The sequence below is a fragment of the Pseudorca crassidens genome, chromosome 1 (genome assembly GCF_039906515.1).
Source record: "Pseudorca crassidens isolate mPseCra1 chromosome 1, mPseCra1.hap1, whole genome shotgun sequence".
Lineage (NCBI taxonomy): Eukaryota > Metazoa > Chordata > Mammalia > Artiodactyla > Delphinidae > Pseudorca > Pseudorca crassidens.
This window is the reverse complement of record NC_090296.1, coordinates 24,350,638-24,366,031: the sequence shown is the minus strand read 5'-3', so window position 1 is coordinate 24,366,031 and position 15,394 is coordinate 24,350,638. Positions and strand designations below refer to the sequence as shown.

At 43.0% G+C, this 15,394-nt stretch overlaps 1 protein-coding gene across 19 annotated transcripts in view; it reads left to right on the top strand.

The window, feature by feature from the left end:
* The window catches only part of NRXN3 (neurexin 3), a 1,691,100-nt gene that overhangs the window by 1,108,564 nt on the left and 567,142 nt on the right, over positions 1-15,394 (top strand). For 6 of the 19 annotated variants that reach the window (XM_067729084.1, XM_067729039.1, XM_067729064.1 and 3 more), the window contains exon 1: positions 10,530-10,816. The exons of the other annotated variants lie outside the window; for them this stretch is intronic. In XM_067729084.1, the coding sequence (XP_067585185.1) occupies positions 10,570-10,816 (247 nt within the window). In that variant the 5' untranslated portion in view covers positions 10,530-10,569. Of the gene's footprint in view, positions 1-10,529; positions 10,817-15,394 lie in introns of those variants that run through there. 19 annotated transcript variants of the gene reach the window in all.

Genomic DNA, 15,394 nt, shown 5'->3' with positions numbered 1-15,394 from the left:
TAATCTATCCACTGACTTTTTTTTTTTTTTTTTTTTTTTTTTTTGCGGTACGCGGGCCTCTCACTGTTGTGGCCTCTCCCATTGCCGAGCACAGGCTCCGGACGCGCAGGCTCAGCGGCCATGGCTCACGGACCCAGCCGCTCCGCGGCATGTGGGATCTTCCCGGACCGGGGCACGAACCCGTGTCCCCTGCATCGGCAGGCATGACTCTCAACCACTGCGCCACCAGGGAAGCCCAATCTACTGACTTTTTAAAAAAATTTCATTAACTGTGTTGCATTTCCAAATGATTTTAGCTCTTTCTTAAGTATGCCCATTATCACATTCTTTTTTTTTTCTCCTCTATGGTTTCTATAATTTCTTTATTTAGTCATTTCAACCATTTTGGGGGACAATTTCTTTCAGATTGTTCTGTTATCTCACATTCCTGGGTTTCTTATTCTCCCACTCTTGTGTCTATTAACTGTCTCTCATGGTGGATAATCTTCTTACTGGATAATTATTTTTCTTATAATCTTATTTTATGTTGATATTGCTTTAGGAGCCATGCATGCCACACTCTACAGAGTAATATTCTAGAGGAATATTTCAGCTTCTTCTGACACTGAAATGGTGTGTGTTATTAAACAAGTCATTCTCTAAGTATCTCAGTTTCTTTAACTTTGTTAAGTGTCTTCTGAATACCTTTCTTTTTCTTGTCCAAACCAGTTATTGAGGAGGAATGGCCTTGTCTTGGTTAGAGAGAGAAGAGTAGTTTTGCTTTTTGTTCAGGATTTTTAAGACACATGTCTTTATTTAAGGGAATTCAGTTTTATTTACGTTCAGTCCACCAGGATTCCCTGCTGGGAGATAAAGGACAATAGGGCAAGCAAGTCAGCGTACTTTTCCCATAGCAATGAGCTCTTCACCAATGAAAAATGTCCTCTTAGATCACAGGAACAGCAGCTGTGTAGGTGTTGCTAGTGGGGGGAGAAAAAACCCACAGTAATCTTTGGTGTTTAAAATAGAAACATAAAATTGTTAATTTGTCTGAAGACAACTTGTACTGCATGCAATAATGAAAAATGAAGTTTTAGTGCAACAATACTAGATTCATTTTACAGAAGTCTAAAATTTCTCACCTCATTGTGTGAGGTTTTAATAAACACCAGTGTGCTATGATTTTTGTAGCACGAAGGAATTGGTTTTAAGCCTCAAAATAAAGCCAAGAGATTACATTTAAGTAAATGCAGTTGTTAAGGGCAAATATAAATTTTAAAAGAAATTTTAATTGGTATTATGTATAAATTTGAAAAGAAACTTAGAGGTTCTGTACTCCATCCTCTCATTTACTGCAAGACAGCAACTTCAGTGTCCCTAAAAGACATCTACTGCTTGAACATTTCCTGTGATGGAGAGCCCACTGCCTGCAAGGCATCCCTTCCAATTTTGTAATGGCTCCAAATGTTGACAAGTTCTTCCTTATAATGAGATGCTTGCATATTTTGGAGATATATCTATCCTATGTATGTATGTAAGTATGTATGTATCTCTATCTATCTATCTACGAAATGTTCTCTCCTATAGTAATTAAACGTATGTCTGTACTATTTCACAAACATTCGTTGAATGTCTTATACTGTCCTGGTATTATTGTGCTAAGTTTGAGATAGGGAATATTGTGATCTCCATTTGACTGATGAGAAAACAGGCTTTCAGAGGATAGGCAACTTGCCCAAGGTCACACAGCTATTAAATAATGGAGAAGGAATTTGAACATAAGCTATCTGGCCCTAGAACTTAAGCTGTTTGACTCTAGGACGAGGTCCCAGCTCCCTACATGATGCGTCTATAAATCATGTAGGGGACCCAGATATAAACCCAACTGACAATAACAGAATGTGACAAATGTTAACAGAAGATAGGAAAGAGCAACGAATTCTGCTTTTTCAGATTGGAAATGGTAGATTGTGAAGACATAGGTATCATCAATGATAAAATATTGTTATCGTAAATGCTGTTTCATCTATTTTAAGAACATCCTGTTTCTCTTACTATGATGTAAACTTACATCTCAATATTCCCCTGTCCTCACCATCAGTTTTGGAAAGGGCTAAATCCTTAGTACCACTGAGAAATTCCCTTGTTACTCACCTTGCAGACATTTTTGGAACTGCTTAGATAACACTTCGTACCTTCTTTTTGGGGAGCATTCATCTCATTCCCCATCCCCCCACCAAGATTTCTCTGTTAAGTGGGTTTAAGACTACATCATATCAAAGAGAAAATGAAAATGGCCAGTTATTTTAAATCTGTGCCTCTGTCTTAGAATATATACTCTTCATGGAGTTGTGAGATAGACACTTGAATGAGATGGATGCTTGAACTATGATGTTCCTAGAATTAAAAGTTTATGAATTGGATCCAGTGGGTGTTTTAGTATCTGACAAGTAACTGTGTGGAAGAAATTGAACAAAGGAAAACTCCTGGCTGTGCTACAATTTAACTTTTTATTTATATGGTATTTATTTGACACCTCTGAGTAGGGGAACCCTGTCATTTGAGATAAAAAACATAGTTTCCAACATGTGAGTTTCTTTTCCTCTCCCCTCCCTCCCCTTCCCCCCTTTCCTTTTCTTCCTGTGCTTCCTTTCTCTTCCTTTCCTTTCCTTTCCTTTTGTTGCCTTTCCTTATCCCATGGAACACCTGTGCTTTTTTCTTTTTTTTGAAATAAAAAGTCCCCATTGAGATTTTCAGGATTTAGCAAAATCTAAATGACAAGTGAAAGCTAAGCTTAAAGTTTTCCTCCACTGGGAAGCCCTCTGGGGCTGATTCCATCCCACATTGATAATCTCCTTACTTTACATTTCTGCTCCTCTGCCTATTTGAAATTCTTTAAGTCCAGATTCATGGTAACAGTGAAACTGAACGTTTACAATATTATTTTCAAATGTATCTTCTCATTTAACCCTCAAAACAATCCTGTGAGTTTTGAATTATTCATGTTTATACTATTGAGGAAATAGGCTCAGTGAGTTTAAAGTAACTTGCTCGAGGTCACAGGGCCAAGTAGTAGATGAGGCTTTGAACTCTAGTCCTTCGACATTAGGGTCACTTGTCACCTTGTATATGAATCCCTCCTCATACTCCTTTTTCTCGCTACAGTGGATTAATTCCATTCTCTATTCTTCTGTATACTTTGTTTATACCTTTATTCTAATAGCACATTGTATTTGGGAAGCTGAATATATGGATGGAATTTATGGTTTGTTTTATTTGTTTTTGATGGCTTTTTCCTGCTAGATTATAAACTTCTTAAGCCCTTAAATCTTTTCTTTTTCATGCCGGAGTCCCCTGGAAGTCCACCACTTCACCTGGTGCCTTGCCCATGGTTAGCATAAATGTAATGTTCATGAAATAGATCAATTGATGCAGCAAAATAATTGTTTCTTTCTATACTAAGTAGAACCTAGTTCAGAGGTACATTCTCAGTAACTTTAAAAAAAAATTATTGAATTCTAATGAAATAGCAAATAAATCCAGTGGAAATTATTAAAAGATTTAGAAGCCATGCTTTTTAGGGGGAAGGCTAAATAATTGGAATGTATTGTTTATTTAAGAAAAGAGGGTGAGAAAATAAAGAGATGGGAAAGAGAAGTAGCCAGAGAGCCCTTCCAGATCCCAAAGCAGACTGAGATGGTGTGAGTTCCACCCTCTGCTGGAAAATGATTAGCTATGAAACAGGGCTGGGTTCTGGTAGTCCATATTATCTGGTTCTGGGGCCATGGTGAGCTTTATTGTTTTGGAGTTGGCTTGAAGGATATTTGTGAGAAGGATGTGATTAAGCTGCTCCCCATTCTGCTAAATATGGGCAAAGAGAATCCAATGAGTCGGGTAACACACGGGAGTGGCTTTCCATTCTATGTTTGGGAATTGCAAGGGGAGCTCTTTGTTTATTCAGTCCTCTTGAGATTTGTCAACAAGAAGAGAAAACCATCAGCAGAGATAAATTTCAAGGAGTCCTCTGGAGAAAAAGACAGTTCTTTTCATTACTCACATTTATTGAGCATTTACTGTGTGCCAGGCACTGTTTATACATAGTTTACAGATGATACCTTTCTAAATCCTCACAGCAAACCTTTTGGATAGATAGTATGATTATTCCCATTTTTCAGATGGAGAGGCTGTGATACAGAGGGGCTAAGGACCTTGCCAACATTTTTCACAGCCGCTAACAAGCAAAATCAGGATTTGAACCTAGGTAGTCAAGCACCAGAGCCCCAAATCGAAATCTGTATGTGCTCTCAAAGTCTCTTCGAAATTTTTGATTTGATATTTTTTTTATAGGCATACAAATGATATTATTACTTCTGTTATTATAGAACCATCATTCACATTGTTTGAGTCATTAAAACTGGATAAAGATTTACATGATCTCTGATAGCCGGTGTAAGCTTAGAGAAGACTAACAGGGGTTTAAATGTCCAAATCTCTCTATGAGGAAGTAATTGAATCCTGTCCTTGACTAAAAGCAACATTTGTTTCCATGGTAAAATAATTTCACTTGGATTGCGAATGAAGCTGGCTAAAGTTTACACAGGAATATTTCATATTTTTTTCTTTTCCTTAAAGAAATGTGTGAGATTCTAACAAAGCAGATATCCCAGTGCCCTTGATCAAGAGACTGGGAAAATTTCCTAGAGTGATTTTTCTCAACATCCAAACTCCCGATATCCCATTTCAGCCACAAGGAGGATAAGGAAACAACTATGGATGTTTATATGAAGGATAAGTTAAAGGAACAGAAGCCACATATATATCCTCTAAACTATAAAATTATACAACAATGCCATTGTCTTCGTTTTTTTAATCAAATACATGTAGGAGTGATACTTAAAAGGATAAAGCTTCTATTTTATACTCCCAAATGTAAAGTATCGTCAAAATCTGCCTTTTTGCAGGATGGCTTTCTTCAATAAATGAGCAGAATGAATTATGTGGCTATAAATAAACCTACTGACATATAATAAAGCAAAGTTCGACTGTTTTATGGAACCCTTGGATATATTTATAGCCACGTTAACAGTCACCTGTATTTTTTCAGGACTTTCGTTTCATTTCACATTATGAGAGTTTAGTCGTTTTGGTTTTTATTTTCCCTCCTCCCTAAACTTACTTTTTGGAACTCTGTTTCAAGAGAAAAAGTAAGGATTTCTACTCTTTATATTTGGGGAGAAAAGGGCCCTCACTGGAGTATAGGGCTCACACAGACACAGACTGCTCCAGTGTTTTCTGTGTCTGTGCAGTCAGATTAGCTGTACTTGCGACAAACAACCGGATGGGTGTCTCCTGCCAGCAGCGAAGTGGAAAGTCAGAGTCTGTGCAAGTGAGAGAAGGCACATGCAGAGACAAAATGTATTGTGAGAGACTGACAGGGCAGCGCCACATTAGATTCCTGGCACCTGACACGATTAAGTACTATCGTGAGGCTTATTTTAGGAGCCAGAAGATTCCCCAGACTACGTTATAGCTGAGGTACCCACCAAGGGAAGACAGAGAGTGTCAGATGGGTCAGGATTCTCGTACCTTATCTTGAGACAGTCTTTTTCGGGGAGGGGAGAAGCGGGGAGATTAAAACAGGGGGCAGAAATCTATAATGCCAAATTCTGCAGATTGAAACAATAGAGAAACCAAGCTATTAACTAGGCAAATCCAGCCACAGGCTTCTTTTTTTTGGAAACTGCATTCCATTCAGAAACTTAAGGTTCCAGAAAGTCTGGTTAGGATGCCATGGGGGTTTATCTAAGTGGAGCTAAGCGTGGTTGTTCCTGTGAAATTATTTATACTTTTCAACTTTAAATCTGTGGTGAGCATAACGTTTCTAAATCTATTTCTCTTCCTTTCTATCTTAAAAGTAGACTCTCATCTTTATCCTGGAGCTCATTCCTAAGTGTTCTCATTCAAAGGGCCCACTAGAAAAGACAACTCAGGAGGAAAGAGGGGAGCTTTGGTGGTAGTCCAGGTGATGACAAATCCTTCAGCTGGAACTATAGATGCAGGCTGTGTCTAAGAGTTATCTCTGGAGGTAAAAACCTAAGAAAAAATACTTAATATATCAGCCTAATATAAACTCTAATAGACCTGAGAATGATGGGAATTAGAAAAGAAATCTAAGTAGGAATGTGTTGACTAGAGGAAGAGAGAGGAGGGATAGAAAACAAATGAAAAAAAATTCAATAATGTGTTAAACTGGAGTACATTCATTTTATCAGGGTAATTGTGGATTATTTCTTTATTTAAGAAGTAAAATAAACCAGTCCCGCATTTGTCCTCTGATAAGTCTTCTCAGTATTTAACTCAGTCCCCAAATGGAATTCCAGCCTTATTGGAATTCATAGATACTTCTTTTGACATTTTGCAAAAAATAAATAAATAATTGTACGCATGACAGGTAAAATGAATAGTTCCAGCTGTGAGGCACCAGCAGCATTTCCAGATTCCGTACTGCATTAAGGCTTTATTTCTCACTTTGTTGCCTAGCAGATAATTGATTGGAAGGTGCATCTAAGCTTCCCATCCTTCCTTGGGATGAAGGAAAAGAAAAAAACAGTCTCCAACACTCAGTGCCAATTTAGAAAAGAAGAAAAACGTTAAGTGGAGAGGGGGTCAACTCATCACCTCTGGAAATGTGTGTCTCTGGGGATCAGTGTCACTAAAGCCAGCTAAGTATGTCAGTGGAATGAATGCTGTATAAAAATCTGAGTATGAGGTTGTCAGTTGATTCACTGGATTCATTAATTCAGCAAATATTTACTGAGCTTCTACTATGTGCTACCCACTCTTCCACACACAGAAGATATAGGGGAGACCAAGACAAAGTTTCAACCTTCAGGGAACTTACAGTCTTTTTAAGGAGATAGACTATGAACAATCATAAAGAAAATAATTTCAGAAAGTGGAGAGTGCTTCAAAGGAAATAGAACAAGGTAATGGGATAAAGCACCTTTCAGGGTGGTAGTGGCTAACTTTAGATGAGGGCCAGAGAGGGCCTCTGAGGAGGTGACGTCTACAATGAACCAATCACATGAAAATCTTAGGGAAAAGTGTTCCAGAGAAGAGGGGACAGCACGTATAAAGGCATTGAGTTGGGAAGCAACTTGGCACATTCAAAGAGCAAAGAGTGGGTCTGGGAGACTGGAAGGTAGTTAGTAAGGGGTCATCTGGCAGAAGATGGAGTTGGAGAATTAGGTATAAGCCAGGTCATCTAGGTCTCTTTAAGGCCATGTTAGAGAGTTAGACTAAGTCCAAAGTGCAGTGGGGCTCCATCTGGAGGACAAAATCAAGGAGTGGTTGGATTGAATGGGAATGTTTGTTTTTTTTTTTAAAGATTTAATTTCATTTATTTTTGGCTGCGTTGGGTCTTTGTTGCTGCGTGCAGGGTTTCTCTAGTTGCAGCGGGGGCTACTCTTTGTTGCGGTACACGGGCTTCTCCTTGTGGTGGCTTCTCTTGTTGCGGAGCCTGGGCTCTAGGCATGCCGGCTTCAGTAGTTGTGGCACACGGGCTTCAGTAGTGGTGGCTTGTGGGCTCTAGCGTGCAGGCTCAGTAGTTGTGGCACACAGGCTTAGTTGTTCCACAGTATGTGGGATCTTCCTGGACCAGGGATCGAACCCGTGTCCCCTGCCTTGGCAGGCGGATTCTTACCACCAGGGAAGTCCCTTGAATGGGAATTATCATCTGCCTTAAGGGAGGATGCTTAGGATATTAATATATTTTTTCTTCTCACTTTTGTCCTAACAGTAGCCTGAGACCCTAAACATGTACTTAACCTTCTTGGAGCTTTAGTTTATTTTTCTATGAGACAAAGAGTACTGCCACTCTGTCTGGTGCTGTGCCAGATGCTGTGTATACATTATCTCATTTAATACTCCCAAGAACCTCATAAAGGGAGGAATTATTCCCATTTTACAGAGGAGGAAACAGGTTTATGTCGAGTCTCCATAAATCACCCCTCTCTCTTATTGTGCTGTTCCTAGGTACATGTTGCTAGTTTAAAACATCGTGTTTGTGGGCCACCACCCAAAGGCATGAAAGATCACGAATGAGGGCTATTCCACTGGAGGCTGTGGATCTAATCACCCTTACAGCTGAGAGCCAGAACAGGTGGGATGACCGTGCAGAATCTACCATGGGCAGCAGGGATCCTTAGGACAACACCAATTTCATAACCAAAGTACCAAGTCACCGGCATAAATTCTGAAATGAACTTGATATCTGACCTTGAAGACAAATCATTCATAGGTTTGGTATCTTTATGTTAGAGACAGGTAATGCTAACTTCTTCAGTGTCTCCTCGAGGTGCCCCCAAAATAAATAGGACTGTCTTAATCCCTTATTCTCAGTCAGCGGGGTTGAAATGTTTAGTGAGAGCAGAAGTATAAGAGATGCTATAAACTCCTTTTCAAAAAAGGAATGCCCCCTAATTATTCCCTCACCTATCTCCTCCATCTCCACCTGCCCCCCCCCCCAAATATATATATAGTGTGCTTTTGTAAGCAAGGTGAGTGGGAAGGAAGGAGTCAGAGCCAGCAAGCCCCCAGAGTCTAGGAGGCTGTTGGCTTTCTGTATCCTGCTGAACAGCATAGTTAGGAGAAGTTGGGCGGGGGAGAGAGGGGGCGTAGAATGGAGGCCGCCGCATCCGGAATGTTACCGTGCCTTGGCAGAGCCCTGGGTCAGCTTTCTCCTGGAGTGACAGATGGCCACAACAGGTGCGCCAAGCTTCTTCCTGCCACTCCGGCTCTCCCCTGCAGGTTCAGCCTGGATGTAAAAGCCGCACTCTCTTTAGTGCCCAGAGTCCTGGAGGCCCGAAGGCTTCACCCACCTGGGGCAGCACCTCTAAGGCCAGTCCAGGACAGGCCAGCAGATGCAGCCCTCACCTCTCCTGAAGTTCTTTGACCAGGTCAGCCAGCACGGGCGCTAACCCCTGGGTCCTGAATTCCAAAAGCACCCTGTTTACCAGGGATGGAAGGGCCTCCAGCCATCAAAGCTCTCACCCTCCGGAGTTCCCGGTCCACCTCTCTGCCTTCCCCTTTGAGAACCAAGACGCGTTCCCGCCATTCGCCCCTCGGGTGGGCCCTGGGCATCTGAACCCCCAGAGAGGCACACCCACCCGGGAGAGTGGCCACGCGGTGCTGACCACCAGCTCAGGGGGAGCATCTGTGGCACCGCCGTGTGCAGACGTCCCGGCGCTTCTGCTACTCACGGGGGTTGTTTTCATTTCTATTTGGGGCTACCTTAGCCTTAGCTTCCGCCTTCAGTTTTTCTTCCCCAGTTGCCCGAGTTTGGCTTACTGCGCCTGGGAGAGGAGAAGGGACAGGGTGATCAAAGGTGCAGGGTCCGTCTGCCCGCCTTACACACGCGCGCGCGTGCTCATTCCCCTGGAAAGGAGCGGAGCGTGAGGAGGGTGGGGGGCTGTGCGGGAGGCTCGCGCGGGTGTAGACGAGCGAGCGAGCGAGCGATCGTGTACTTGAATGGGGAGGGCAGGGATTCCGGGTCGCTCGGGCCCCTCCTTCCTCGGAGCCAGCCAGTCCCTCGGCAGAGCGCTCGGGCGGCACTGATTTGCTCTCAGGAGTGCGCTATTTGCATACGACTTGCCCATTTGTGAATTTGGTTCCCCAACTCCTCGCTTCACTTCACCTGTACCTCCCAGTGCCGCGCACTTTGCAGGCGCCCGCCCCCCTCTTGGCCACCCCTGCCGCCTACCGGGCACCTCCTCTCACGCCTTCCCTGCTCGCCCACCCACATCTCCGCGTCCCGTGCCACGTTGGTTTGGGTGGCTGCTCCGCGCCGCGTTCCTTCTCCTCTTCTTCTGTCTCTCCGGTCCTTCTTGTTCTCTTCCTCCGGCTGCTGCTGCTGTTTTTCATCCAGTTGGGAAACCCAGGACGCAGGCGGCTGCTCCGTGGAGCTCTTCCAGAAAGCGCAGGGTTAACAGCCTCCGTGCCCTTACACCGAGACTGCGAGGAAACCGCGAAGAAGTCTCCCACCTGCAGCCCCCCTTTGCCTGGCAGTTCTGCATTGCATCGCATGGGAGTGGAAAACGAAAAAAAAAAAAAAATGTTCAAACTGCTTGGATGTTGGGATAAACTAACCTGAACCTACTTGGGTCTCCTGCTGCCTCCTCCTCTTCCTTCGTTTCCACCTTTCCTCTGTGTGGCTTCCCGGAGTGTGCTGTTCAGTCATCCGGCCTGAGGTGCCCAGAGATCAGGAGCTGCGCCTGGCCTCCTCTGACATGTGTGGCATCCCGGGGCTCCCTAGGAGGGCTGCTACACCTGGGTGGACTTTGACATCCTAAATTTCAGCTCCAGGAAAGGGGAGCTTTTGCCTTATATCCTTTTATTTTTTAAGTAGTAGTTGTTGTTGTTTTTTGTGTTTTTTTCATCATCTTGTCTTGAAAACGCTTATTCCTTCCCTCTTTCCAAAATTTGGGCCAAGTCTTCCTCCTGCTATGATGGGCCCCTGGGCATCATGAACTTCATTATTGCTCACTGGCTGGAATTCAAACTGCCCATCTGTGGTGGTCCAGTGTGTTGACCATGCACCTGAGAATCCACGCGAGACGGAGCCCTCCTCGCCGGCCGGCCTGGACGCTTGGGATCTGGTCCCTCTTCTGGGGATGTATCATCAGCTCCGTGTGGAGTTCCTCTAATGTACCCTTCTCCTCCTCCTCTTCTTCCTCGCCGGGGTCTCACTCTCAGCACGAGCACCATTTCCATGGCAGCAAGCATCACTCAGTGCCTATTTCTATCTATCGCTCCCCTGTTTCCCTTCGAGGAGGGCACGGTGGGTCTCTCTGCTCTTTATCCTTTTAATGGGGTGTAGCAATTCCTTAACCCACTTGCCTTTCAGGTAACGTTAAGGGTGGGAAGAGAATTTTAAAAATTGAATTTAAAATAATGAAAAGCATCGCATGTGCATGAGGGAAGAAAATGTCCAGTTTCTCCCTAAAAGGCTAGAGTTTTCTGCCCCAGTCTCCCCATATCCTCTAATGGGTCCTCCTCTCCTTGGCTCCTTTATTCATAGCTTCACAAGCACCACATTCTCCCCTTTGCAACCTTCTGCCTCCTTCACCCCCCATGATGGCAGACAACTTGGTCAGAGAAGTCCCCAGTGCTGCACTTCGGAGGATTCATTCATTCACCTTGCTTTCACCCTTCTTCTCTCTGATCTTGTTTGAGAGCTAGTCGTGGGAGAATAGCAGACAGCAGGAATCCTTAGGTCTTCAGCCTAAAGTTGATTGAACTGCTTTTAAAGTGGCCTGTGTGGTAAAGGTCGGGGGGGGGAGTAGCTGAGTGTAATCTTTAATAACCAGTGGTCATTATTGTTCATTTGGGCCGCTTTACGTTTGTCCACATGTCAGAAGGAGAGAGCAGCTATCGTGAAAACCGTACACCTGATATTGCTAACTACCCAGGGGGAAGCAATGTATAAGATAAGGCAAAGTCCATTTATAATTTAACCAAGTGTAAATTACTGCCACTTCAGTTCCACCATTTATGGAAATGTTATTTCAATTAAAGGTAGCATGGGTGGGCTTGTTCACGCAATATAAGTACAATATGTTTTGCTCTAAACGACCCTCCTTGCATAGCGATTGAAGGAAGAGATCTATGGCTCTTACATTTATATTCAGCTTTGAGCAGGCTGCCTGAGAAAGGGTGATGTCTGCCACCGAGGTAGGCTCTTGCTGTAATAAACTGTTCTAAAGAAGGGAGCTTCGTTATTTATTTACTATGCACTCCACCCTGGCGGTGAGGAGAATGGGGATCACAGAACCCAACTGCAGGAGCAGCCCTCTGGGGGGCAGCGAGAGCAAACCACACTAGAGGTCCCCTGCCCTAGCTTGTATTTTGAAGGCCTGTAACATACAGACCGCATTCGGAATGTCAGTTCTTCCCACTGCCTCCTAGCCCTGGGTTTCTGCTCTGTGCTCTCTGTAGTGTTAAGTGGAAGCACATTGAGAAAATGCCAGCACGTACTCTGGCTCTTTCTGTCTCTTTACATCTTATTTGATGGAGTTGTCAAGCAGCTCAGTGCTTGCAAGGTTGGTGGAGGCGGGTGGTGGGGAGGAGGGAATGCTTGATCTCGATCTGGTTGCTGTTTTCTCTGTGACTCCTGCTAGGTCGGGTGTAAGCTTTCAAAAAAAAAAACACCCTAGGAGAGGAAAGAACCACAACCACCAAAAATGCAAAAGCAATTTCATGGAAGTAGAAGCTGTTAGCTCCTAAGGAGGAGTGGGGGTGGGATTGTAACGATTGGGAAAGAAAAAAGAAGGGATGGGAGATGAAGCCAGACAGACTATTCCTAATAGCCGTAATTAAACACAGAAACGCTCAGCGGTCATTAGCTAAATTTTGCTAATTAGTGTAAATAATCAGCAGGGAGATGAAGATTATTTATTAGTTAGAGGTTATAGGCTGGCAAGGTCTCCATGTTTTCCGTTCAGGATGTAAACAGTTAAGAGCAGCTACTACTTAAGTGATGGAATTTGCAATACTTACCGGGGATTCCTTGGTCTGTCAATCTCTTTCTTTCTCTCTGGCACTTGCTCTCTCTCTCTCTCTCTCTCTCTCTCTCTCTCTCAGCTAAAGGGGCAAAAGGGGTTGAGCCAGCACAGGTTAAAAACAGCTCTTCTCTATTCATGTCTTCATTGATCAGTGGCTCAGTACCCTCTAAATCTTCTTAACTGGTTCCATCTTCTTTCACATTAACCTACGTCTGATAAGATTCAGTACGATGGAAAAGGAGAACAAAGTAAATAAATGACCAGAGACCCTAGAAAAGGCCCTTAGATGCACAGAGCTGAGAATGCAGTGAACTTCAGGATCTGGCATGACTGAGACAAGAAAGCTCATGAAATCAACTTTTCAGTATCCTCTTTCAATCCTGAAGTCCCATCCCACTGATCTGGGCTTACAGACTGAATGCATCTATATTAAGCAGGCTCCTTGCATATTTAGTTAATGTTTTTGAGCTTGAAATCAAGAGAAGCAGCAAGCAACAAGATACCCCAAACTCTGGCTTCAATCCCTTATCTAAGCTGTGCCCTTTTCTCCCTGAAAGGACCAGGAGACCCCTCGGTGCTCCGTTAATGCTCCCCTAATTCTTACTTAGAGTACACTTGCTTTCCCCTAGTCCAAGACAAAGGCTTAGCTAACAGCAATTGTTTTAAAAAATCTTTTAGATGGGGGTGGTAGGAGGCATAGCACCATGAGACTAATGGTTGTTACTAATAGTTTTCTGCCAACCCTATTCCAGAGTTACAAGGAGCAGTCTGTACTGTCTGTGAGGAAGTAAATGCCCTTCCTTCTGGTATAAAATGAAAACTAGAGCCTTGAGTTCAAGAACCTTCTCTGGCCTCAAGAGGGATTTTTTCCTTTGCTTGTTTTTTCTACCGTGGTTCACTTTGCACATTTCCTGAGAAGCCAGAGGTCCTCAGAGCTGCCTGTTAATGAGTTTTTGCCACCCCTCCTTCTACAACATCCTGCCCCATAGTGAGACTCACACTAAAACAGATGGAAGAAAGAGAAATTCTCCAAACAGCTGTTCTTCTACCCATACTTGGTTCTGATCTTTAAAACATTGATTATGTATAGATTTGCCTAAAATCTTGATCCTAGAGCAGGCTGAGCTCCTTTATAAGTTGGGGAGACTAAGGCCACACCTGCCGGGATATCCACAATAGTCTCAGGTTAAGGTTGTGTCTTCGGATACAATTAACTCTCTTCTCAACTGGAGTCTAGTAAGCTTTTCCCCATTGCTCAGTCCCCTCCTTCAGGCTCTCTTCAACTGAACTAACATTTATTTCATGCTCTCTTCAACTGAACTGTTTTCTTTCATGCTCTCTTCAACTGAACTAACATTTATTGGGTATTTACTATGTGCCAGGCTGTGTGTAACCTGCTAAGGATAGAAAACTAAATAAGACATTGTATTGTTCAGCACGGGATCATTTCAGAAGTATTTGGATCATCTATGAAAGATAAGTGCTTCTAAAAATTTTTTAAATTTGAGGGATGGGACGAGGATCCAGATACCCAACCAAATTAATTAATATAAAATCTGAATATCCCTTGTGAAATGCAGATTCACATTGTTCTGTTATTCAGAATAACTCTACAGGTATCTTTCGTCCTCAACGTTATTTTCATACCTATATATCATGCTTATTGAAACTCCTGGATAATTTAGTGGTATGGGACATATAAATACTAAAATACATTTGTTTACCAACCTTCAGTTTCATAGGAGAGTTTTGTATATTTGCTTTCCTCTCTCCCACCTGTAAGAAATCCAATGCACATCTACTTAAAAATATTTTAATACTTATAGTTTAGAAAAAGTTTTCTCTACAGAGCCTAGGTTTAGTATGTTCCTTATATTTTATTTTCCATAAAATAGCAGACCTTCCTGTCTCTGTAGGCATTTGGGGGTACCTAGTTGAAAACCTAAAACTCAATTTTACAAGGGAATATACCACAGTGTATTTAGAGGAAAGTCTCTTGCTCAGAAACCTGTGTGTGTGTGTATGTGTGTGTGTGTGTGTGTGTGTGTGTGTGTGTGTGTGTGTGTGTGTGTAGGTGGGACAACATAAATCCTCTTTGAGTCATCTTAGCAAAGACGGCGGTGGTAGTCCCCCTTGTGGTCCATGAGCCTGGAGTCTTTCTTTAAGAAATTATGCTTCTCATTCATTGTCACAGAGACCCACCTCTGAAGTTTTTCCAGCCACGGGGCTTGTTTTGCTCTGATCTATTGAGCACTTTCTTTTGCTCAGCCAGCTGCTTTCTAACCACTTTCTCTCTCCCTTCCTTCTTGGGATTCAGATTGCTGAATAATTCAGCGTGTTGGCTGACAGATAAAATGATAAGATTTATATGTCTTTGGCCTTGGTGATGAATTAATTAAATTGGTTTCTTTTTCTCTGTCTCGTCTAGATGCGTTGTTTGGCGTCTCTAAAATTTGCTGGCAAGTGGTGGGTCTGGAGATTAACTTGTTCTTGAAAGGCCACCGTAGGAAGATTATACTGTCCCAGTGTACGTTTCTTCAGGACTTTCAACACGGATCATTGTGCGGGGGTTGGTGGTGGGAGGTGAGGCCTGCCGTATCAGAGGGAGCAGAGATGAGAGAATTGGAACAATTCCTTTCAGGAAAAACAAAACAAAACCCTTCACCAAACTGGCTGATGGCTGGAATTTAGTAGTAAGACCTTTATTGTTGTACTGTCTGATTTTGAATCTGGAAGACATGACATATTTTATTTTACATTTTAATGAATGAATTTATCAGATCTCAGAAAGCTTACTTTGCTAGGGCACTATGTGATCTGGGAGGGAGGCAGATCTCTCAAGATAAAACTTGAAC